This window comes from Tachysurus vachellii, chromosome 18 (genome assembly GCF_030014155.1).
Source record: "Tachysurus vachellii isolate PV-2020 chromosome 18, HZAU_Pvac_v1, whole genome shotgun sequence".
NCBI lineage: Eukaryota > Metazoa > Chordata > Actinopteri > Siluriformes > Bagridae > Tachysurus > Tachysurus vachellii.
The window spans coordinates 252,501-276,298 of NC_083477.1; the positions used below are offsets into that span (position 1 = coordinate 252,501).

Here is a 23,798-nt window from a genome sequence, read left to right on the forward strand (position 1 = left end):
CCCTTCTCTCCTTCCTTCTCTCCTTCCAGTCTTTTCTTTTCTGTTATTTTTTTAATGGACAGAAATTATCCTGGCGCAGGATTCGGTGATCTGGGCGCCGGGACGGGATGGAGTTACGAGAGGTCGGCCAAGGCGAGGTAAGAGCGCACACACACACACACACACACACACACACATGTGCGCCAGCAAGAGAGAGAGAGAGAGAGAGAGAGAGAGAGAGAGAGATCAGGCTGTCCTGTCTGTGGTTTCATTTAGCACTGGTTACTGTTACTGGTTAAAGCTCCAGGTATTGTCATGTAGTGAGAAAGGAGGAGGAAGAGGAGGAGGAGGAGGAGGAGGAGGAGGAGGGAGCCTTTAAAAAATGCCAGGAATGCGCTTAAGACAGAGTGAATGCTGGATACGGTAGATAGACCAAGACAGAGAGAGAGAGAGAGAGAGAGAGAGAGAGAGAGAGAGAGAGAGAGAAAGGGGGGGCGTGAAAGAAAGAAAGCGAAGAGGGGGATGGGGACATTCAGGGATGTTGCTTAAGCTACTGTCTTGTCACAAATTCTCCCCAAAATCCCCTTCACTGGTGTAGGAGATTGCAGGGCCTGTGTGTAACCTCTCTGTTCAGTTTAGTGTGTGTGTGTGTTTGGGGGTAGGAGGTAATTAATGGTGTGTGTTGACAAAGCACCCGTGTTGCACAAGGTTACATTGTCCAAAGATCAAATAACGTGCTTACTGGGTTCTGTGTAGCTCCCTCTTGTATCCATGGGGTATATGGTGTATATAGTTAATGTGGTGTGTGTGTGTATATAGTTAATGTGGTGTGTGTGTGTGTGTGTGTGTGTGTGTGTGTGTGGTGTATATAGTTTATGTGGTGTGTGTGGTGTATATAGTTAATGTGGTGTGTGTGTATATAGTTAATGTGGTGTGTGTGTGTATAGTTAATGTGGTGTGTGTGTGGTGTATATAGTTAATGTGGTGTGTGTGTGTGGTGTATATAGTTAATGTGGTGTGTGTGTGTGTGGTGTATATAGTTTATGTGGTGTGTGTGTGGTGTATATAGTTTATGTGGTGTGTGTGGTGTATATAGTTAATGTGGTGTGTGTGTGTGTGTATATAGTTAATGTGGTGTGTGTGGTATACAGGGTGTGTTATGTTTATGGTGTATATAATGTATATAGTGTATTTGTTGTGTGTCAGGTGTGGTGTATATATGGTGTGTGAGGTGTGTGTGGTTTATATAAAGTATGTGGTGTATATATGGTGTGTGAGGTGTGTGTGGTTTATATAAAGTATGTGGTGTATATATGGTGTGTGTGAGGTGTGTGTGGTTTATATAAAGTATGTGGTGTATATATGGTGTGTGAGATGTGTGTGGTTTATATAAAGTATGTGGTGTATATATGGTGTGTGAGGTGTGTGTGGTTTATATAAAGTATGTGGTGTATATATGGTGTGTGAGATGTGTGTGGTTTATATAAAGTATGTGGTGTATATATGGTGTGTGTGAGATGTGTGTGGTGTATATAAAGTATGTGGTGTATATATGGTGTGTGAGGTGTGTGTGGTTTATATAAAGTATGTGGTGTATATATGGTGTGTGAGGTGTGTGTGGTTTATATAAAGTATGTGGTGTATATATGGTGTGTGAGGTGTGTGTGGTTTATATAAAGTATGTGGTGTATATATGGTGTGTGTGAGGTGTGTGTGGTTTATATAAAGTATGTGGTGTATATATGGTGTGTGTGAGGTGTGTGTGGTTTATATAAAGTATGTGGTGTATATATGGTGTGTGAGGTGTGTGTGGTTTATATAAAGTATGTGGTGTGTATATGGTGTGTGTGGTTTATATAAAGTATGTGGTGTATATATGGTGTGTGTGAGATGTGTGTGGTTTATATAAAGTATGTGGTGTATATATGGTGTGTGTGAGGTGTGTGTGGTTTAGTTTAACGTTGTGTAAATGTCATATTTAATATCCAACATCATGTCGACTCCACTGAAACATCCGCTCAGAGAATAAAGTGAGTGAAGGATGACACCTGGACAGGTGTGTGTAGTGCAGCAACCAGTAGGACAGTACAATACATAAGCCTCAATGTAATGTAGACTTTGTGCTATTTATTTATCTAGACCAGTTAATAAACACTATATGACCAGGTCTACAGTACAGTGAACATAAAGCTTCATGTCATTCTAACATCATGCCATTCTTAAAGTAGTTAGCTTAGCATCCTCCAGCTACAGCATCCCCTTCCTCCCTTCCTTCCTTCCCGTCAGTTAAACCTTCTGTCATGCTCTTGTTAATTTCCATCACACACACACTACACACACTACACACACTACACACACTACACACAGTTCAGCTTTTCGGTAACGCAACACGGCCTTCGTTCAAAAGCGCCAGGGCGACGTATCAGTCAGTGTCTCCGTGACAACCGAATCAATCACAGAGAGGCTCGTGCTGCAGGGTCCATATAGCAAAAAAACAAACAAAACCAAACAAACACAAAAAAAAATAACTCCATATATTTTAGAATTAGATTTTCTTTTTCTTCTTCTTCTTCTTTGTTATATAGTCATATGCATCTTTTTAAACCGGTTTTAACCATTTGTTTCCTTTAATATTGCTCCTTCTATAGTTGACAAACATTTAAAAAAGTTAAAGAATAAAGTCTACAGCAGACAGTTGATGCACGTTTCAAGTGTACGGCTTATTAATTCCTACCTCAACCCCATCAGCTTAGCTGTAGATGTTCCATTAGATGCATTAGGTTACAGTGAAACTTGCTGGTTCAGAGTAAATATTCTTCATCACAGACGTAGTTCTAACTGTAACCACGATGGTAATGAAGGTTCTGTTACAGTCTCAGTTTCTAGAAACATTTATTTTCCTGCAGTATTAAAAACGTCATGTCCGCCTACTAAAATGTAGAGATTGTTAATGTGGAACGTGTTTAAAGTGTAACTCCTAAAGCAGATTCACACCGGATTAGTTTTCCTTGTGCGCGTGTATATTATAATTATTTCCAGAGAATCTCTGGGATTTTAGACAGAATTTCATCTCAGTAATTTTACAGTCTGGAAAACTTACTCCATATTTTTACCTTTTATATAAAATGAGCAGTAGAAATAACTCCAGGTAATATTTATCCTGTCACAGGTGACATGTTGGTAATGATTGTGTTATATCCTGTGGGAAAAGAGATTCTGTGCTAATTCTTCTGTTTAAAGACACTACAGGAAACACTCAGTCTTTACTCTTTTCTGTCATCTGCTGCTGAAACCAAGGCCAATAAAATAGAGACGGTGTTTAAAAGGGCACGTCAGAGCAGGGAAGTTGTTGAGTTTCTAGCACAGGTACACTACGACATCTTATAGTCGTGCGACACAATAATGAGCAAGTTACACTCCATACAACAAGTGGAAAATAAATGAGTGTGTATTAACATGCAGTGTGTGTATAGTATGCATGTAATTTTTAGTTTAAGTGTGTGATTTGTAGAGAGATCCCATGTGACACACTCGCCAGGACAGAAGGTCCTGTTACTAAACACACACACAATTTTATCTGAATAGTACTTTATCACATATTCAGTCTAGTAGGTCGATGTGTTGTATGATACTGTGATGGTGGACCAGGTGAAACTCCTAACACACACACACACACATAAAACACACACACACACACACACACACACAAAATCTTTTACTCTCTCCCATGGACTCTGCCTGGTGGTAGTGATTGCTCCTGGGCTGCTGGATAGTTTATGATTGCCTTTCTGAGTCAAGGGCATCTCTGCACACTACAGGATGGATTGATAGCACCCGGGATCCTTAATGAGCAATTCTGACTCATAAGATGCCGGACAAACCCCAGCACTGCAGCCTCAGTGCCGGCGGAGAACATCATCCGAGTAAAATGAAATGAAGTGAAATTGAATTGCTCCTCTTTTAGTTTTGGGGAGAAATTGTAATTGCTTTTGTTTTGAATTAATATTAGTTCAGAACGAGAGTGCTGGTGTGGGACTATGTGTGTCCCTCCATTAGGCCGTGATGAAACATGCTGATGTATTAAATGAATATGAAATGAAGTGAAATAATTTTCAAGCTGCAGGTCTCTGACATTGGATTTTTCTGGCACTTATTCAAATACGACAGCGACGCTTGTGAATTAACCTCCTGCAGAGATACAACTTTAACCTAATAATTCCACAACACAAGGAGTTTCCATAGAGGAATCATTCTTTCTGTTCATTTTGTGATATTAAGATCATGCCTGATGGAGCATCCGGACCATAGAGAGCTGTACAGGGTTCTACAGACACACTGAAAGTTTCTAATGGAGATTAATAGGTTTCGTTGAGATTCTCATCAGCCAGTAAACATATTGCATTTGTGAGGCGCGATAGTAATCCATTAAATTAGTAGCATGTCTTTACAGTGATTTTAATACCTTTCTATTTCACCCTGTGTCTTCCTGCTTTCATGCATGTCTCATACTCATGCATTCTCTCTCTTCCAGTCCCTCTATGTTCATCAGCTTGCGATATATTATTCCACTGGTTCCTTTGAAGCTGGAGGAGATATGGAGGAAATTATTGGCTAAAGGTGTGGGCCAAAGGTGTTGAAGCTTAGAAACAACTGGAGTTGGAGACAGAAAAAGAAAGGTGTATTGCAAAGAGTACACTAGAACAGTGAATTCTTGAAGAAGGGGTGATCATCACTCGTGTGATGATTATACTCTGGAGAAGTGTGTGTGTGTGTGTGTGTGTGTGTGTGTGAGAGAGAAAGAGAAAGAGAGAGAGAGAGTGAGAACTGGAGAAGAGCAAACGTGCATGGAATCACCTGAAGAGCAACTGAACCATTGTAGATTAATACCAAGAAAGCAAAATGAAGGGAAATGGTTTGAAAATTCCCTAAAAGATGAGAAAGGAAGGGAAGCATAGCTCTGGTGTGTGTGTATAGGGAGACATCCATCAGTTTGTCTCTCCAGGGGTCCATCTCTTACTCCTTCTGGGTCTCTGGTTCATCTCTTTGGGATTAACATCTAATTAAGGTCTGATTTCTATCAAACCCCATGTCAATCTTAAGGCCCATGACACCATGACAGTCTCTTTGATCTCAGAAGAGAACTCACAGACTGTAATGTATATGAATGGCGATGAAGGCACGCTGTGAGATTTGTTATTCCTGAGGAAGCATCTGACTGTCTGATGACTGAAATTAGGATTTGTTCTTTCTTCCACAAAATCACAAGTTCTTTTGCTTTTGCTCACAAAATGGAGCATTAAAAAAAAACTTTCTGGTTATTTAAAATGTTAAAGGCTAAAAACCAAATCAAAGATATTTAAATGTCTTAAGAATGGGGTTTGTATTATTGATCACAAACAGCACACCGAATTCTACAGCCACAGTAATTTGTGTACCAGAGAAGCTGAACATGAGTGAGATGTGTGAGCTTTTGCTTGTGCATTTAACCATTTAACTCAGTTCATTAGAGCTTTTTCCAGCTAATTACACAAGAACCCGACCCCTGAGACAAAGGTGTGTTTAAACTACATGGACAAGCTCTCAGATGCTATCGCCTTAGCATGAGCTCGGGTCATTCCTACGTTGTGAACAGAAGCCAAGCGGATAATAATTATTTTTTGTGTTTACAGGAAATGATTTTCTATTCACAGAAAATTGAATGGCTGGATCATACCGTATGACCGGCTATCGTTTTTTATTGAAATCTTTTTTTGGCATAATTTTATGACTTGTAGAAGGAAATGATAAAAGATAGACTGTCTGGTTCTGCATTCTGTTGCTCATATTGAATGACACCCACCCCCTCACCACGTGCTTGCTCTGTGTGTGGCGTCTGCGGCTTCCCACACTGGCCTCCGAGCGGAGCGAGCCATGCTAACAGAGCTGTACTCCCATTAAGAGCCTGTTGAGGAAGGGGGTTACCAAGGCAATTCAGTCACAAGAGAGCTTTTATCAATGAGAGCTCTGTCTCACCTCAGCAACATCCTAACCGCTATTGTCAGCTCAACTGCCCGCTCTTATAAAAAGGAACAACAGACTGTAGAGATGCCAAAAGAAGGCTGATTGGCCAAGCTGTGTCCAATCAGGGTGAATAGCTGGGTTACGTTTACAGCAGAGGAAGAAATACAGAGAATGTGGACAACAGATAAAAATGCACAATTATAGCATGACTTTGGTTTTGTTTCAGAGCTAGAGTTAAAGGTTTTACTGGTTCTCTTTGTTATCTACCAAAACGTACATGTAATCTAAAAATATCAGTATTCACTATGGCATCACAGTAAATGTTCCGGAATTGTACAGAACATTTGAGTATTGATATGTTGGTGAATGAAGTAATTAACGGTGCACTGGAGATGTTGAAAACAACGTCGAGGTTTTGACATTCGTAGCCTGAAGGATTGAGCGTGTACTAGAATAATGAGTACAGTATGTGTACTGTTGTAGTGAAGACTAGATAGAGCTATAGATCCTGAGGCTGTTTGGTAGTGGGAAGAATAAGGAAGTGGATAGTCAGATTACACAGTGTGGCTCTACTGAGTAGGGTATAATGTATAGCTAGACCAGCCAATATCCTATACCTGGATTTATGAAGCGTACGGCTCAAAAGACCTGTACCGTGTATCATGTTTTAACTGGGTTGTGTATTAGCACATAACATAATTATTCAGAGTTGGATATTAAGGATTAATCATTATGCAAACAGCTGGACGTACTTTTGTTTAAATTTCCCTCTATTGTAATCTCACTCTGCTTTTTTTTTATTTCTACCGTGTTGTCAGTCTGATGTATGGGAGCTCCAGATCCTCCCATCCGGATTCCGAATTACTCCATCGTCAAGCTTATGCCACACCACACCCCCTGCAAGGATATGCTACTAATCATCACCCAGGCAGCTCTGGACAGGCCGGGGCATGGGGGGCTGCAGGGCGGAGCTTAGGTGAGGGCAATAGAGATTTTTTGTGTACCTTCTATATATATTCTAAATGTGTTATTATCCTCATGTTGAATCATGCTGTTTGCTTTTTTTTTCCCTTTGATGACATATTCCTGAAATGGTGTTTTGAGTTTGAACTGCTGTTGATTGTCACGTTGATATACAGGGTTTCATAGTTTTAACAGGTATATACATCTAAATGAGATATACATCATCACTTCTTTTATAGGTCTTTCAGGTTTGTTCGATGCTGGGTTACACCATGCTGGCCCCTCAGGGCCTGACACATCAGTCATGAACCTGATTTCTGCTTTGGAATCCCGAGGTCCACAGCCTCCCCCATCTGCCTCCTCTCTCCTTTCTCAGTTCCGTACCCCTTCATGGCAGACTGGTAAACATCCAACAATGCTTCATTTTTCTGTCGTATGCAAATTAATATTTAAACAGATATCATTGTAAACTGGTTGATTTGGTTTTATCTCTCTCCATATTTGTAGCAATGCATACCCCTGCCCCTGCTGAGCTTTTCATCTCCAGTGCTTTACCTGGATCTGGTTCATTCCCTTCTTCCTCTGCCCTGTCAGCATACCAACACCCTGCCTCCTTCTCTGGGCGTTCATTTTCCGGTGTGACACCATCACTGTCTCTCCAGGATACACCTACATTCAGTCCTACATCTAATGGCCTGCTATCACCCCATGATCCTTTACTACACATAAAGACACAGTCCCAATCCAGCCTCGGCTTTGACCGTCTTCTCTCCTCACAAAGTGCAGCAGCATACAGAGGAGCACAGGAGCCTTCAAGTGGTCCTCAGCCTCAAGCACCTACATCATCCTCTGCCCGCCACTTACCTCCCCCTCAATTTAACCTGCTCTCCTCCCAACTTCAAGAGCAGTCCTCCCATCTGTACAATGCTTCTGTATTCTCTTCAGCACCCGCACCCTCGCAACCACCTATCCAACAGGAAAGAGCAATTCCAAGGCAAGACAGTGTAATTAAGCACTACCAGAGACCTTCCCCTGCACAGTCCCAGTTACCCTCATCCTCATCACATCCCTTGCAACATTATCTTAGCTGTGGAGCATCAGGGTATCCGCAAATCTCTCACCATCGGCATGGTGGATTGAACTGTAGCCCACTTGGTGATCAGAGCCCATCGTCTGACCCTAAGCCCTCACCTCGATCAGACCAAGTGTACCGCCCCATTGTACAGCCAGCATATAGCACTTCCTCAACATCTTCATCAGCAGTGTCTGGTGGTGGAATTGGGAAATCAGGAAAGAGTTCTAGTTCAAGCAGTGGCTACTCATCCTCTAGCTCCTCTTCATCCAGAACTCCTCACACGCCTCCTTCAGCTTCCTCTACTACTTCATCCTCCTCTACTTCATCTAACCCGACTGCTTCATCTAGCACCTCCTCTGTTCCATCAAGGCAGCAACCACCGCCCCAGTCTGCACCACAAGCCCCCCCACAACTTCCTCCACCACTCCCTGTTTCCTCCTCTACAACACAAAAACCTCCTCCTAAACCCTGCCATTCCACATATGGTTCCCCTGTGGCTCCTGTTAAACCCACCTCTTGTCTCTCTGGCCAAACCCCACCACAACAACACTCACAATCATATTCACCTAGTCAACCTCCACCATCCCACCTCTCCCAGCCTTATGGGGGATTTAGTTCTCCACAGGCCCAGGAAGTTAGCTCTGGTCCTGCGGGTACAGGAAAAGGGTTTGGGGGTCTTGGAGCAACAGGCCGTTCATTTTCAGGGGATGGGGTTTATGGTTCTGAATCAGGATATGGTTCTTTACCACCCTCACTTGGAGGAGCAGGAAGTCCTTCAATGGGCTATGATGGTACGGGGCATTCACCTGCCATAATTGGGTCTGGAGGTGGTACTGGTTCGACAGGTAGTGGTACTGGCTCAACAGGTGGTAGTTCAACAGCTAATAGCAGTAACAATGTTGCAAGTGGAGGAGCTGGAGGATCATACCACCTTCCTGATTCCAGTCCTTCACCTTCAATTAACTCTGCGATCATTAGACCTGGACTACACTCCCCTGCTCCAACTCATCCTGCACAGTCTCCAGGAGGAACTGGGGGTAATAAATACATATCCTCAGTTCTCTCTCCTAATTTTTTAGCTTCTCCACAGGGTTACTCAGACGCACGGTCAGCACCATCACAGGCACAGCCCTATCACTCTACACCTCTCAAGAGCAAGTCAGAGACTGATATGCTTGGCATCGAACGATCCCAAGACGAAGAGGAAGATGATGATGATTTTTTAATACAGCACCTTTTGCACTCCCAAAGCCCAGCACCCCATCCAGCTCAGCACCATTCTCAGCAACAGGGACCACAGGTGAATTCCAAGCAGCAGTCAGTACAGGCACAGTCTATGCCACAGAGTAGGGAAGAAACAAAGGGAATGTCTGCCTATGAACTGAACAAGGCATCTGAAGAACGCTACCAACTACAGAGTGTCATTCGCACCAATAATATCAATAATAATGGTGCACCAGGAACAACAAACACTGCTGGACAAGGAACTGGAACTAACCAAGAGAGTCAACTGGAAATATCTCTAAAGAAGCAGCAAACAAAAATAGATAGATCAGTATCAGGTGCTGGGGCAAATGGAGGACAAGGGGGAATTGATTCAATCCCTCACTCTCACCATCATGCTCCACACACTCACCAACATGACTCCCTTGGCTCAGTGGTCCATTATGGAAGAGGGGACTCTTATGTGCACCAGACACACCAACATCACTCTTCACATTCCTCACACACACAGCACTCACAGCATCCACAGCACTCTCACCCCCATTCCTTATCTCATACTCACGTGGAGATCAAGAAACCTACAGATTCATCAGAGCTTCCCTACATAAGAAAACCTCCAGATTTGCAGCAGCAAAGGTCCCAAAATTCCCTTTCCCACATGGATTCACCACCTGACCAGACTCAGCAATCTCAGCAAGCTCATCTTCTACAGTCTGTCCTTTCTCACTCCACACATAACAAGATGGACTCTCAACAGATCCACCAACCAACACCACACCCTATGAGTCAGCAGACTTTAATGAGACCAAGTGGAGGCCTTGGAACTGGAAGTGGTGGGAGTGTGGAAACCCAGTCACAGGCCTCTCAGCTTCAACTTCAACTCCAATCCCAGTCTATGGAACCCCACTATGGATGTGATGCACCGAGAGCCCAAAGCCAGTCAAGTCAGAATTCAGTCTCACAACTTGAAATGCTTGAACGATCACTTTCTAGAACAAACAGTTGTGAAGGTTCAGGGCCCACTGAGAGAATTGTTGCAGGAGATGGAAGTGCTAATGACCATCAAAGACCACAGCAACAACTCCAGCAGCAGCATAGAATGCCTTCACATCATCAGACCCACCATACACATCAAACACCTTCTGAGCTCCATAATTTCCTGAATGAGTCCAATTTGAGCATGTCAGCCCCTTCACATCTGCATCATATTTCGTCTCACCATGGACACCCTCATTCCCACCATCAACCTCAGCCCCACCAACATCACCAGCACTCCCACCAGCACTCTCACCACATGCCAACCAACACTGGCCCAATTCAACCCCAGGCCCAGCCCAGGGAACCAGAACCCCAGCTTTCTCAGTCACAACTAGACCAACTTAAAGATAACCAGTTTGACACTGAAAGTTCTGTGGTGAAAACTACACAGAATCAGGGACAGAATCAACAGCAGCAGCAGAGGTTTATGCCTCTGACCTCCATTTGTTTTCCTGACTCACTTCTTCAAGATGAGGATCGTTCATTTTTTCCAGCAATGGAGGACATGTTTTGTACTGAGGACTACAAACCAAGCTGTGCTGGTATAGCAGGCACAGGACAGGGAGATCAGGATATTGTGTCTGAAGCACGGGTAAATGTTCAGGATGGAATAGAATCAGTTAAAGCAGGTAGTGGGGCAGGTGGATATGATATGATGGGCCAGCATGGTGACCAGGTTTATGGGCAGTACTGTCTTTCTGAATCTAACAATGGAAGCATGCATCTAGATTTGGACTCGTTGAAAAGTCATGAACTCCCATCTACTGTGAATACAGAGCAACTGGGCCTAATTCAGTCTCAGGCATCAGGCATGGGAATCAGTGGGACTGGGCCTAGTGTAGATGGAACAGGAAACAAAATTATGGGAAATTCAAGTGTAGGTAGTGGTTCTGGTACAAGTGGGCTGAGCTTGCCCATCTTCTGTTCCTCTAGACCTAAAAAACTGCTGAAGACCAGCTCCTTTCACCTTCTTAAACAGCGGCGGGACCCCAATGCCCAGCCACAGACAAAAAAAACCTATGCCCAAGAATATGAATTTGAAGATGATGAAGATAAAGCAGATGTTCCTGCTGACATCCGACTAAACAGCAGGAGACTCCCGGATTTGCTTCCTGATCTGGTGTCCAGCTGCAGAAAGTCCAGTGGTGGTTCAGGGGTTGGTGGTAATCTAATGGGTGACTTGGATTTCTGCAATCCCTCTGGGTACTCATCACTTGGACCTCCTCCACAGCTCCTTCCCAATGATGGGCCAAAGAAAAGAGGTAGAAAGCCCACCAAGCCTAAAAGAGAAGGCCCTCCAAGGCCCAGGGGAAGACCTCGTATTCGTCCACTTCCAGAACCTCCTTATTGCAGGGGGCTGATGGGACATGGTGCTGGGGAGAGCCGAAGGGGTCGTGGACGAGGAAGGGGTCGTGGCAGGAAAGATGATCTCATGTTGGAGATGCATAGAGACATAAACAAAGGACAGAATTACCACCAACAGCCTCACCAACAAGCATCTCATCTCCATCACCAACAACTACAACAGCAACATATACAACAGCAGCACTTACCGCAACATCAACATCTGCACCACCATTCACAGTCACAGCAGCACCTCCACCCACAGCAGCAACACGTGCACCAACAGCAGCACTTACATACACAACACCATCAGCACTTACATCAACAGCAAACTCAAATCCAACAACAACAACAACAACATCAGCCTCAACAGCAGTATCAGGAACCTATCAAACCAATTAAGGTAAGTGAAACAAAAATCTTTATGTTTTAAGATTTAAAATAGATTATTTAATCGCAGTATATCATAAACCTGTTTCCCCACTTCTAGATAAAGCTTCCTCTTCCCCCCATGCCTTCATCTGAATCCCTGCTGAGGACAGACTCCTTATCGAGCACAGACCCAGTTCTGTCTGATGGCTCAGTGGGATCTGCACCATCTCTTGGTCTGAGTCCTGGACCAACATCTGCACTGGACTTGAACAGAACCGATCTGAACTCTGGTCAGGATAAGATGAAAGAGAAGGACGAGGAGGTAAAAAATATGAATATTTATAGGGACTTTATAGGAAATATCATATCAAAATATCAGAAGGAAAAATATGCTCCCTGTTAATATTTTATATATATATTTTTATAATATTTTAATTAGTGGTTAGCAAGTTCACCTCACACCTCCAGGTTTGGGGGTTCGATTCCCACCTCCACCTTGTGTGTGTGGAGTTTGCATGTTCTCCTCGTGCCTCGGGGGTTTCCTCCGGGTACTCCGGTTTCCTCCCCCGGTCCAAAGACATGCATGGTAGGTTGATTGGCATCTCTGGAAAATTGTCCGTAGTGTGTGATTGCGTGAGTGAATGAGAGTGTGTGTGTGTGTGTGTGTGTGTGTGCCCTGTGATGGGTTGGCACTCCGTCCAGGGTGTATCCTGCCTTGATGCCCAATGACGCCTGAGATAGGCACAGGCTCCCCGTGACCCGAGGTAGTTCGGATAAGCGGTAGAAGATGAATGAATGAATGAATTTTTTTTAAATTTGAACCATGTGGAAGATATAATTGAAAACTATCACTGTATTAATTTACTAGTGCTTTGCTGGATTCCATATACTGGATGTTTGGACTATACTAGTGTCACAAACCTTTATCTGCATAAGTCATTTACCATTTTCATATCATAGCATAAATTAATTTGTTTTTATTACTGCACTGCTTAGAAAATATTACTTAGAGAAATGATTTGCCTTCGCTTGCTCACGTGACCATTTCAAGATGCATTATTCCTCTGTTTTTGTAAAAATAAAGAAAATGAAAAGATTATATAAATGATTATAAATACAGAAGATATTATGATATATTATAGTTATCCTAAATACATTCTTGAAAAGAAAATGTTTATGCAAATGGAGGTTTTGTGTTTTCTTACCTATTCCAAAGGTCCAAAATGCTGAAACTTTAATCATATGATCCCTTCTGTATGCCTTTGTGTACAATTGTACTTGTGAAATTGCTCTTGTTGCCTCAGCAACAGGTAACCTCAGAAGAGAAGGAAGGAAGAAAAAACAGGGGGTGTAATGTGGATATCTTTAGTTATTGCATATGTAAGGTATGATATCTGTGGATTTTCCCCAGATATCTTGGGAGAGAGACATGGATGAACAGTTGACCCCAGAGGCATGGGCCACCATGCAAAAATTGTCCAGCTCAGTAAGGCACATCTTTATTTTTTAAAAATTGCATAGGAAAATTCATGATGCACATGAAATAATGCTATAAGGAATAATCTAAATAATTTATGAATATGCAGGACAGGACGACTAGAGAGTATTTTGCAGGCAACATGACGAGTGTGTTTATCTACGAGGGAATGCATTGTCTTCAGTTTGCTGGTGCGGTTAGTTCCACTAGAGGGAGCAGTATAGTCTGAGTATGAAATGATTGACAGCCTGCCATGATCTATCTGTCCTTAAAAAAAAATGCAATAAAAGAAGGGGAGAGAGCTGGCTGTTGCCAGGGTAGCGGTTGCCATGGTTTCTCATTCATAGTAACCACCATCCAGCCCCCCTGCTGTACTACCTCCCTTTAGACACACCTAATATACAGCACCATGCAAAAGTATTCTCTCTTTAGCAATATTCTTATTTCATCTGATTACTGACTTAACCAGATTTTTGTTGCCTCTACAAAACGAAGCATTTAATGTCTTATTGTTATTTAGTGGAAATTATTTTTAGTAAAAGAACATTTCAAAGATATGTCCTTGCATAATACCATATGCACATGTATTGTTTTATTACTAAATGCCTGAAGAAAGACACAGCTGCATTTGAATCAGTCATTATAGATGAAAATAAAATGACATGGTAAGCAGATCATGATTCTGACACTTATTCTGCAGGATAGCTGTGAAACTGATGACTAAAGAGCATTTCATTTAAGGCTGTTTTGGTGTCCTGTGGGCATTGCTGATCCACCAACCAGGCAGTGCAAACTATTCAAACCTCCATGACACTGCCTAGAGAGCCTCATTCGTTAAATTCTGTGCAAGAAGGCAAGATTCTTGAAAGAGTGAGAGAGCAGGCAGAGAAAAAGTGCACCACTCAATGATAAGCTAGAACTGGATGACAGTGAGGCACAAAAGAAGCCAGTAATAATGTAAAATACATTCTGTAATTGGGCAGAAATCTCTGTGCACTGTTGCATAAGATTCTCTGGTCAGTAAAGATCTACCAAAGCTATTTATATGCAATTAAAGTAAATGCAATACAAATAAATAACACAAATAAAATATGACGGCAGGAAGAAGTAGCTGCTAATTGGTGGAGAACTTGTTATGCAACTGACTGTAACGGAAGACCGTAACAAATTCTTATCATGTGGGAGCCTAGTGGTTAATGTGTCAGACTACTGATCAGAAGGTCATGATTTTGAATCCCAGGTCCACCAAGGTGCCACTGCTCGGCCCCTGATCAAGTCCCTTAACACAAAATTGCCCAGTTGTATAAATTTAAATAAAATGTAAGACACTCTGGATAATGGAGTCTGCCAAAAAAAATCTAAAAGTCTAAAATTCAATCAAAAATTTGACAATTTGACAATATCTAACAATTTCCTCTGTCATTAGGAGATAAGAAGTTTAAAGTGTAGATACCTGTGGCTGCTAGAACGAGATCGTTACATTGGTTTGTCCCTCTGGTCTGACGAGACTGTTGACTGTTAGATCGAGTATTAACATGTTGAGCTGCGACGAAACTGAAAAATTTAAATCGATTTTCTCAATATGTATCATCCATGTTTCATGAATCTTTTTCACTGAATCCATTTGTCCTTTGCTTCCTCTCTTGGTCCCTGTCTCTCAGGCTGAGGACAAGCCATCAGAACTGAAGTCTGGCTTTATTACTTCTTTTCTGGACTTTCTAAAAACAGAGAAGAAGCCTCCATCTGGACTGCTTGCCTTGGACGGATCCAGCCCAGTTCATGAGCCCTCTGTGAAAGGAGGGATTCGTCCCTTATCACCACCTCCACCACCAGCCCCACCTCCAACTCCTCCACCTTTTGGGGAGACAGAGGGAGACGGAGGTCTTGCATTGAGCAACTGCCCTTCACCGTGCAAACGCCTGGATGAGGAACTCAAGAGAAACCTGGAGACACTGCCGTCCTTCTCCTCCGACGAAGAAGATTCTGTGAGCAAGAACCAGGACCTTCAGAAGAGCATCTCCTCAGCCATCTCCGCCCTTTATGACACACCCCACAGCCTGGCTGCCCTTCCGCCCCCTCCCACACCATCTCCACCTGCTTCACAGGCACCACCCCTTAATACACCTCCACCACCTGCTGATTCAGAGACTTTCCCAGAGCTAGAGACTCGCATGATGGTCCATGAGCTTCATACACATGCTGAGCTGAATTTGCAGGAGACAGCACACACTCCAGAGGAGGAAGATGAACCCATAGAGGACGAGGGGCCAGAGGAGCTAGCGGAGGAAAGACTGCAGAAAGTGGAAGATAAACAGGATGTTGAAGATGGAGGAGAAGAAGAGATTGTAGTGCAGAGTAGAGGACAGGACATGGAGAAAGAGGACGATGCTGAGGAGACAGAGCAATGCATTACTGATGCTCCCAGTGTTGATGGTAAATGCAGATGTTTTTGATTGTGTTTGGAAATGTTTGTAGGTTTAAGTGTAGAGTTTAAAGACTGAGCCTGGATCATCAGAACATGTGTAAAAGGGAATCATGGAGCTCCACCTAGTCGTGATCTAGTGCAGGAAATATTTCTAAACATAAGCATATGTTAATGTCAAAAAATCTCACATTTTGTATAAAATTGGCTTTTCGCCAAAGTAAAATATTGCTTTCACTTTATTTATTTATTTAGTCTCCAAACCTCAGTGTCTCCAAACAGGAAAATCACCAAACTGGACTTTGGCCTTTCTAGGATTGAAACTCTGAGGACTCAATTCTAAAAAAAGAAATCATCAGAGATAGGGATAAATATATAGTATTTTAAATTAAGTTAATATTTTTTAAATTAATTTTAAACTTAAGGGGGTCACGGTGGCTTAGTGTTTAGCACGTTCGCCTCACACCTCCAGGGTTGGGGGTTCGATTCCCGCCTCCACCTTGTGTGTGTGGAGTTTGCATGTTCTCCCCGTGCCTCGGGGGTTTCCTCCGGGTACTCCGGTTTCCTCCCCCGGTCCAAAGACATGCATGGTAGGTTGATTGGCATCTCTGGAAAAATTGTCCGTAGTGTGTGATTGTGTGAGTGAATGAGTGTGTGTGTGTGTGTGTGTGTGTGTGTGTGTGTGTGTGTGTGTGTGTGTGCCCTGTGATGGGTTGGCACTCCGTCCAGGGTGTATCCTGCCTTGATGCCCGATGACGCCTGAGATAGGCACAGGCTCCCCGTGACCTGAGGTAGTTCAGATAAGTGGTAGAAGATGAGAGAGAGTGAGAATTTTAAACTTTAATTGTATATATTTACTTATTTATTTTTAATCTTATTTTTTCTTCTTATTATTATTATATGTTTATTTATTTTTCTCTCTCTTCTGTTTCTATACTTCTGTAACGCTGCTTTGAGACAAAGGGAAATTGTTAAAAGCGCTAAACAAATAAATTGAATTGAAGTGAACAATCTTATACCTACACAAACACACAAACTGTCCTGTTTTTAACGTTTTTTTTAAAACATTCAAAGTTCAAATCTGCAGAATTTTTGATTAATTATTTCATCCACAGACTTATACAGTATATTCATTCATCTGACAGACTAATCTGTATCTCAACAATCTCGACACATTGGACTCAACACTCACAGTGTAAAACCTGATCCAGTCATGCAGGTGTAACAGACCTGTGAGGTACCACAAACAGCTTGATGTTTCATATCACTGGGAACAATAAATAAAATGTAGTTATACTGAGAATGGAAAAGCACGACAAGAGGAAAATAATCAGGATCTTTTTTATTTCAAACATTAATTGTGTTTTTTCTTCTTCTTGTTTGTGTGTCTGGACTCCCGTTAACCTTCTGCTATTTCTGTACTTTTTTGTCTCCTTTAACCAGGTTCCTCAACTGTGCCTCCTCTTGATCCTGCACCACCTTCTCCTCCATCTCTTTCTCCCTCTCCTCCCACCTCTTCCTCCCCATCACCTCTTCCCCCTCCTCTTCTCTCTATTCCGTCACCTCTTCCTGCGGCGGAGGAGCACAGCCCGCAGCCACAACCACAACTACAATCACAACCTCAGCCACTTCCACCTCAGCCTCACCCACAGCCCCATCCAGCTCCACTGCTCCATCAGTCTCTTCCTCCTAGTCCTTCTCCTCCAGCTCTCCCCTCACCATCTCCACCTCCTCCAACACTACCTCCATCTGCCACTCCTCCACCATCTTCCTCCCCGCCTCTGCCAATGGAGTTACTCAACCCATCACCTCCCTCACCCCCAACCCCTGAAGATACCCCCACCTCTCAGATTACCTCCCTGCACTTGGCTAAGAAGCAGGACAACGCAGCCATCGCTGGTGAAAGTGAGGAGGAGGACAGCGAGAGTGGCGGCGAGGGCATTTTCAGAGAGAGGGACGAGTTTGTGGTTCGTACGGAGGACATTGGCACACTCAAGGTAAACATGCATCAACATCTGTTAACATCTGTTACCATCAACATCCATTACTGCTGGGGATTTAAACGAGCCGTGTGTGACGTTGTGTGCTTGTAATTGGCTGTACTTGACCACCTCTCTTCCCTCACTTTCCTCTCTCTATCTCTGCCTCACTATCCCACAATCTCTCACTCTTTAATCTTTCCGTTCATCTTCCTTCCTTTATTATCCTTATCTCTCCCTTTATTCCCTCTCTCTCTCTCTTTTCTAAATTCTACGCTTTTGCAGTTGTTTCTCTCTATTATCTCTCTTTTCTAACCTTACGCTTACTCTATGCCTCCATCTCTTTTTCTTACTCTTAATTGATTTATCTTTTTACTTTCTTCTTTTATTCCCCGTTCCCTTAATCATCATTCTTCCCTCTCTCCTCCTATCATTTTTCTCTCTTATCCCTTCATTTTGCTCTCACTCATCTCCTTTTCTCAACATTTCCTCCAATTTATTTTGCCCGCTATCTGGTGGAGAAAAAGAAGGAGATTTTCTCTCCTCCTCACCTATTCATCACTCACTCCTCTCGTCCTTTAGCTGGCTCTGCAGACAGGACGAGAGCCTCCTCCGATCTGGAGAGTGCAGAAAGCTCTGCTGCAGAAATTTGCACCTGAGATTAAAGACGGTCAGCGGCAGTTCTGTGCAACCAGCAACGTGAGTCGTTAGTCTATAATCATCTCCTCCATCCTTCTGAGATCTTCTCATCTTCTGTTCGCTCGTCTGTTTCTGCTTCCTCACAGCTCTGAAGTGAGTAATAAAATGTTCACCTCTCCTTCTCCTCCTTTTCACCTACAGTATCTGGGCTACTTTGGTGACGCGAAGATGAGATACCAACGCCTGTATGTTAAGTTCCTGGAGAACGTGAACAAAAAGGATTATGTGAGAGTGTGTTCTCGGAAACCTTGGCACAGAGCTGGTCTTGCTCTCAGGTAGCGGATTCTCAATCCAAATACATTCTCCTGTCGGAGTACCTCATATTAGCCAGCAAGCTAATTTTAGCATTTATGATTATAACCCAAGATCTTGTCTGGTAATGTCATGATAGTTTATTGGCTAATGTCAGTAGTGAATACAATCAATAATGTTTGAACACAAACATTATCTCAAATTCGTGTAATTACCTCATAAATCATCTCATCAAAGAAGATTCAGACCAGTTATGAACATAAGATAAAAATTCCTCTCAGGAATCCTGTCAGTTAGCCATGAAAACATGAGCTGTAGGTAATCCTGTCTGTTACACATAATTATACACATTTATAAATATAACATATATTCTTACCTCACATTAGCTTCCTGGCTAGTTTTAGTAGTATTTATTCAGAATATTTCTCTATAAATCCAGAATATATATAAAAAAATGTCTTGAGTTTTATTACTGCATTCTTACTAGTATTAGCATTAGCATTATAGCAGGGTTCAAATATATTAGTAAAAGACAACCTGAAACCTATATTTCATAAACATATCTGTTTTTGCTTTTGTCCTTTGGGCAAATTTATTTGTGTGAATTTCTAAGTGAGCTTTTTTATGGGAGAAAAAAATTAAACATCCCATTTTGTTTCCCTCAGAAATCATGTCACACTAATCATGTTAGCCTGCTAGCTACATAAACACACACACACACACACATATACAACACAAGAATGCCAAGGACGTATATTTACAAATAATATCTCAGACTTGCTATATGGTCATGAATATTCATAACCTCTCTTATTTCAGTATATAGACTCCATATAAAGACACGCCCACATTTACATATAGTTATGTTTAATATAACAATCACTGTATTTCTTTTATCTCTGACCAGACGCCAATCACTCGCTAAGCCGCTGCCCACCATCCGTACTCAAACTCCACCCCGTGTGGAACGAGAGGAGAGAGAAAAGGCAAGAGAAAGAGAGAGACAACGAGAGAGAGAGCAGCACGAACAAAGAGAGAGGGAGAGGGTGAAAGAGAGAGAGAGAAAAGAGAGGGAGAAAGAGGCAGAACAGAGGGAAAAGCAAGAAAGGGAGAAAGAACAGGAAATGGAACGATTAAGGGAGGAGAGGGAGAGACAGAAACATAGGGAAAAGGAAAGAGAAAAACAAAGAGAGAAGGAACGAGAGAAGGAGAAAGCCAGGGAAAGAGAAAAACAACAAGAAAAGGAAAAAGAGAGAGAGAAACAAAGAGAAAGAGAGTGTGAAACAGAAAGACAGAGAGAGAAAGAGAGGGAGAGAGAGAAACAACGAGAAACGGAGAGAGAGGAAAAAGAAAGGCAAAGAGAAAGGGAGAAGGAGAGAGAAAAGGAAAAGAAGCTCCAAGAAAGGCAAAATCAGGAAAAGTTGGAGAGAAAAGGTGGAACAGAGCGAGGGAGCGTGAGAGAGGACAAGAGAGGAGGAGCAGGAGGAGAGAAGAGAACAGAGAAGGCCAGGAGCAGGACTGTGAAAGTGAAGGCAGAGCCTCCACCTAAAAAGAGGAAGAAGTGGCTGAAAGAAGTTCCCTCATCTGGGTCAGACTCCTCCCTCTCTGGCAGTGAGGATGAAGGTGTGTGTGTGTGTGTGTATTTGTGTGTGTGTGTGTGTGTGTGTGTACTTATATGTGTGTGTACTCATGTGTGTGCATTTGTGTGTATATGTATGTATGTATGTGTGTATTTATGTGTGTGTATTTGTGTGTGTGTGTATGTGTGTATGTATGTATGTATGTGTGTATTTGTGTGTGTGTATACTTGTGTGTGTGTATTTGTGTGTGTGTGTGTATGTGTGTATGTATGTATGTATGTATGTATGTATGTATGTATGTGTGTATTTGTGTGTGTATTTGTGTGTATACTTGTGTGTGTATTTGTGTGTGTGTGTGTGTGCATGTATATGTGTGTATGTATGTATGTATGTATGTATGTGTGTATTTGTGTGTGTATTTGTGTGTGTGTATATATGTGTGTATATGTGTGTATTTGTGTGTGTGTGTGTATATTTGTGTGTGTCACTATGTTTGATAATGTATGTGTGTGTATGTGTGTGTATATGTGTGTATTTGTGTGTGTGTGTATAAGTGTGTATGTGTGTGTGTATATGTGTGTATTTGTGTGTGTGTGTATACTTGTGTGTGTGTCACTATGTTTGATAATGTATGTGTGTGTATATGTGTGTATTTGTGTGTGTGTGTATACTTGTGTGTGTGTCACTATGTTTGATAATGTATGTGTGTGTATATGTGTGTATTTGTGTGTGTGTGTATACTTGTGTGTGTGTCACTATGTTTGATAATGTATGTGTGTGTATATGTGTGTATTTGTGTGTGTGTGTATACTTGTGTGTGTGTCACTATGTTTGATAATGTATGTGAAAATGTAATGTGTTTGTAACAAAATAAAGACATGTTTGGTGACTATAATAAAGCTATAATGCTAATGCAGCTAGTCAAGAGTAATAACCTGTAGTTTAGCATCGTTCATGAAGGTTTAAATCATCACCAACACCAACAATGTCAAATCAAATCATTCTTTTTCTCCCTAATTCGGTCTCCTGCACATTCTCACCTCCTCGCTGACTCACAACAGCTACTGACCAGGGAGGATAAAGTCTTAACACATTTCCTCTGATCACATCTTTTTGATACTCATGTGGATTGACACCAGACTCCTTTCTTACTCCTTGTTTGAGGCACCAAACATTTCTGCAAAGCGTCTGAGGAGACCACCGTAGGAAGGTCTACATGTACACATTTACTGCATCATGCTAATCTGGTGGCATTACCCTGAAGCTCCAGTGTAATTCTATCAAAGCAGACATCAAACCTGTTCAGCACTGTGGGGCTGTGGTACCTTAGTGGTCATGATGTCGGATTACTGATCAGAAGGACATGAGTTTAAATCCCAGTTCGTAGTGTTCATTTGTATAATAGAGATAAACGTAAGTTACTTTGGATAACAACATAAATGTGTGTGTGTGTCTGTGTGTGTGTGTGTGAAACACTCTCAGGGTCAGTGCGCAGTGTGATAAACAGTCGAGCGATGAGGGAGATGTTCCGCAGCTATGTGGAGATGTTGGTGAGCACGGCACTTGATCCTGACATGATCCAGGCACTGGAGGACACCAATGGTGAGGATGGAGGGAGAGAATAGATGATGTGAGGAATAAACATCTAAGTTCATATAGTGCTGGGAGGAAATGTTACTGAAGGTCCAAATGCTGTCCTTCATGTTTCTAGATGAGCTTTATCTTCCACCCATGAGGAAGATCGACAGCATCCTGAACGAACAGAAACGCAGATTGGTGAGGAGAGTGAGCTTGAACATTCAGCACCAGGTAACACATTCTGTAACTCAGGATTCAACAAAGATATCGCTGTTCTTTATATCTCCATTTAATACTCCGGTGTGTGTGTGTGTGTGTGTGTTATACAGGAAGCTTTGCACATGTATCCTCAGATGAGTGCAGACGCTCTGGAGTCAGGCATGGTGAAAGTGCGGCTCGGAGGAGAAGGATATAACCGCAAAACTCTCAACCGTGTTAAAAAGAGTACGGCCAAGCAACAGGTAACAACAAAAAACACCAAACCCAGACAAAGCTCACACAGACAAGTCTGGGAAATAAAGAACTAAATAAACAGATGTTAATCAGAAAAAGACGAGGCACTTTGACATTGGTGAGTGTTGAGTGTCAGATCAGACTGAATGTTGACCTCAGATCAGTAAGTTGGACTGTTGAGTTTAACATGAATATCAAGATATATAAAGATAAAGATTATGACGCTCACAGATGAAGTAAATAAAAATGATCCATCGGTTCTCGTAGTGTGTGTGTGTGTGTGTGTGTGTGTGTGTCTGTGTTTGTGTGTGTGTGTCTGTGTTTGTGTGTGTATGTGTCTGTGTTTGTGTTTGTGTGTGTGTGTTTGTGTGTGTGTCTGTGTTTGTGTGTGTGTGTCTGTGTGTGTGTGTGTCTGTGTGTGTGTCTGTGTTTGTGTGTCTGTGTGTGTGTGTCTGTGTTTGTGTGTGTGTGTCTGTGTTTGTGTGTGTGTGTCTGTCTGTGTGTGTGTGTGTGTGTGTCTGTCTGTGTGTGTGTGTGTCTGTGTGTGTGTGTGTTTGTGTGTGTCTGTGTGTGTGTCTGTGTGTGTGTGTGTGTCTGTGTTTGTGTGTGTGTGTGTGTGTGAGTGTGTGTGTGTGTGTCTGTCTGTGTGTGTATGTGTGTGTGTGAGTGTGTGTGTGTGTGTGTCTGTGTTTGTGTGTGTCTGTCTGTGTGTGTGTGTTTGTGTGTCTGTGTGTGTGTGTGTGTCTGTCTGTGTGTGTGTGTTTGTGTGTCTGTGTCTGTGTCTGTGTTTGTGTTTGTGTGTGTGTGTGTGTGTGTGTGAGTGTGTGTGTGTGTCTGTCTGTGTGTGTGAGTGTATGTGTGTGTGAGTGTGTGTGTGTGTGTGTGTCTGTTTGTGTGTGTGTGTGTGTCTGTGTGTGTGTGTGTGTGTCTGTCTGTCTGTGTGTGTGTGTGTGTGTGTGTGTGTGTGGTTTACCTGAGATAGAGATGGACATGATAGACATGTTTCACCTACTTTAACTGTCAACATAATAACACACACTGCACACATGCTTTAAGAATCCTTAGAGAAAATGATTAAAGAGTTGAAAGTTTTGGTCTCCAGTTTCCCCAGATCCTAATCTGATCCTGGATCTGTGGGATGTGCTGGAACAAGTCCAACTTACAGGACTAAAAAGGATCTGCTTTTAAACTTATTATTAAAGTAATGAATTAAACTGTAGTAAAATAGTGAAGGTCTTACAGGTTGTTGAACACTGTGATGTTGCATCATCTCATGACAACCTGATGGATATTTATACAAGCTCTGGTGCTGTAGTGTAGATGATGTCTACGTTTCTCATCACTAAGGTGTGGATGTTTTTAC

The 23,798-nt window shown here is 42.4% G+C and overlaps 2 protein-coding genes across 2 annotated transcripts in view; both read left to right on the forward strand.

The window, feature by feature from the left end:
• The window catches only part of prrg2 (proline rich Gla (G-carboxyglutamic acid) 2), a 52,759-nt gene that overhangs the window by 16,841 nt on the left and 12,120 nt on the right, over nucleotides 1-23,798 (forward strand). The gene's annotated exons all lie outside the window — the stretch shown is intronic.
• The window catches only part of prr12b (proline rich 12b), a 29,496-nt gene that overhangs the window by 321 nt on the left and 5,377 nt on the right, over nucleotides 1-23,798 (forward strand). The window contains exons 1-14 of the mRNA XM_060892362.1: nucleotides 1-137; nucleotides 6,798-6,955; nucleotides 7,182-7,343; nucleotides 7,450-12,026; nucleotides 12,114-12,317; nucleotides 13,407-13,481; nucleotides 15,134-15,905; nucleotides 17,338-17,891; nucleotides 18,456-18,572; nucleotides 18,714-18,847; nucleotides 19,732-20,447; nucleotides 21,887-22,006; nucleotides 22,116-22,213; nucleotides 22,312-22,443. The exon at nucleotides 1-137 is cut by the window's left edge and continues 321 nt beyond it. Coding sequence (XP_060748345.1) covers nucleotides 55-137; nucleotides 6,798-6,955; nucleotides 7,182-7,343; nucleotides 7,450-12,026; nucleotides 12,114-12,317; nucleotides 13,407-13,481; nucleotides 15,134-15,905; nucleotides 17,338-17,891; nucleotides 18,456-18,572; nucleotides 18,714-18,847; nucleotides 19,732-20,447; nucleotides 21,887-22,006; nucleotides 22,116-22,213; nucleotides 22,312-22,443 — 7,902 coding nt within the window. The 5' untranslated portion in view covers nucleotides 1-54. The remainder of the gene's footprint in view (nucleotides 138-6,797; nucleotides 6,956-7,181; nucleotides 7,344-7,449; nucleotides 12,027-12,113; nucleotides 12,318-13,406; nucleotides 13,482-15,133; nucleotides 15,906-17,337; nucleotides 17,892-18,455; nucleotides 18,573-18,713; nucleotides 18,848-19,731; nucleotides 20,448-21,886; nucleotides 22,007-22,115; nucleotides 22,214-22,311; nucleotides 22,444-23,798) is intronic.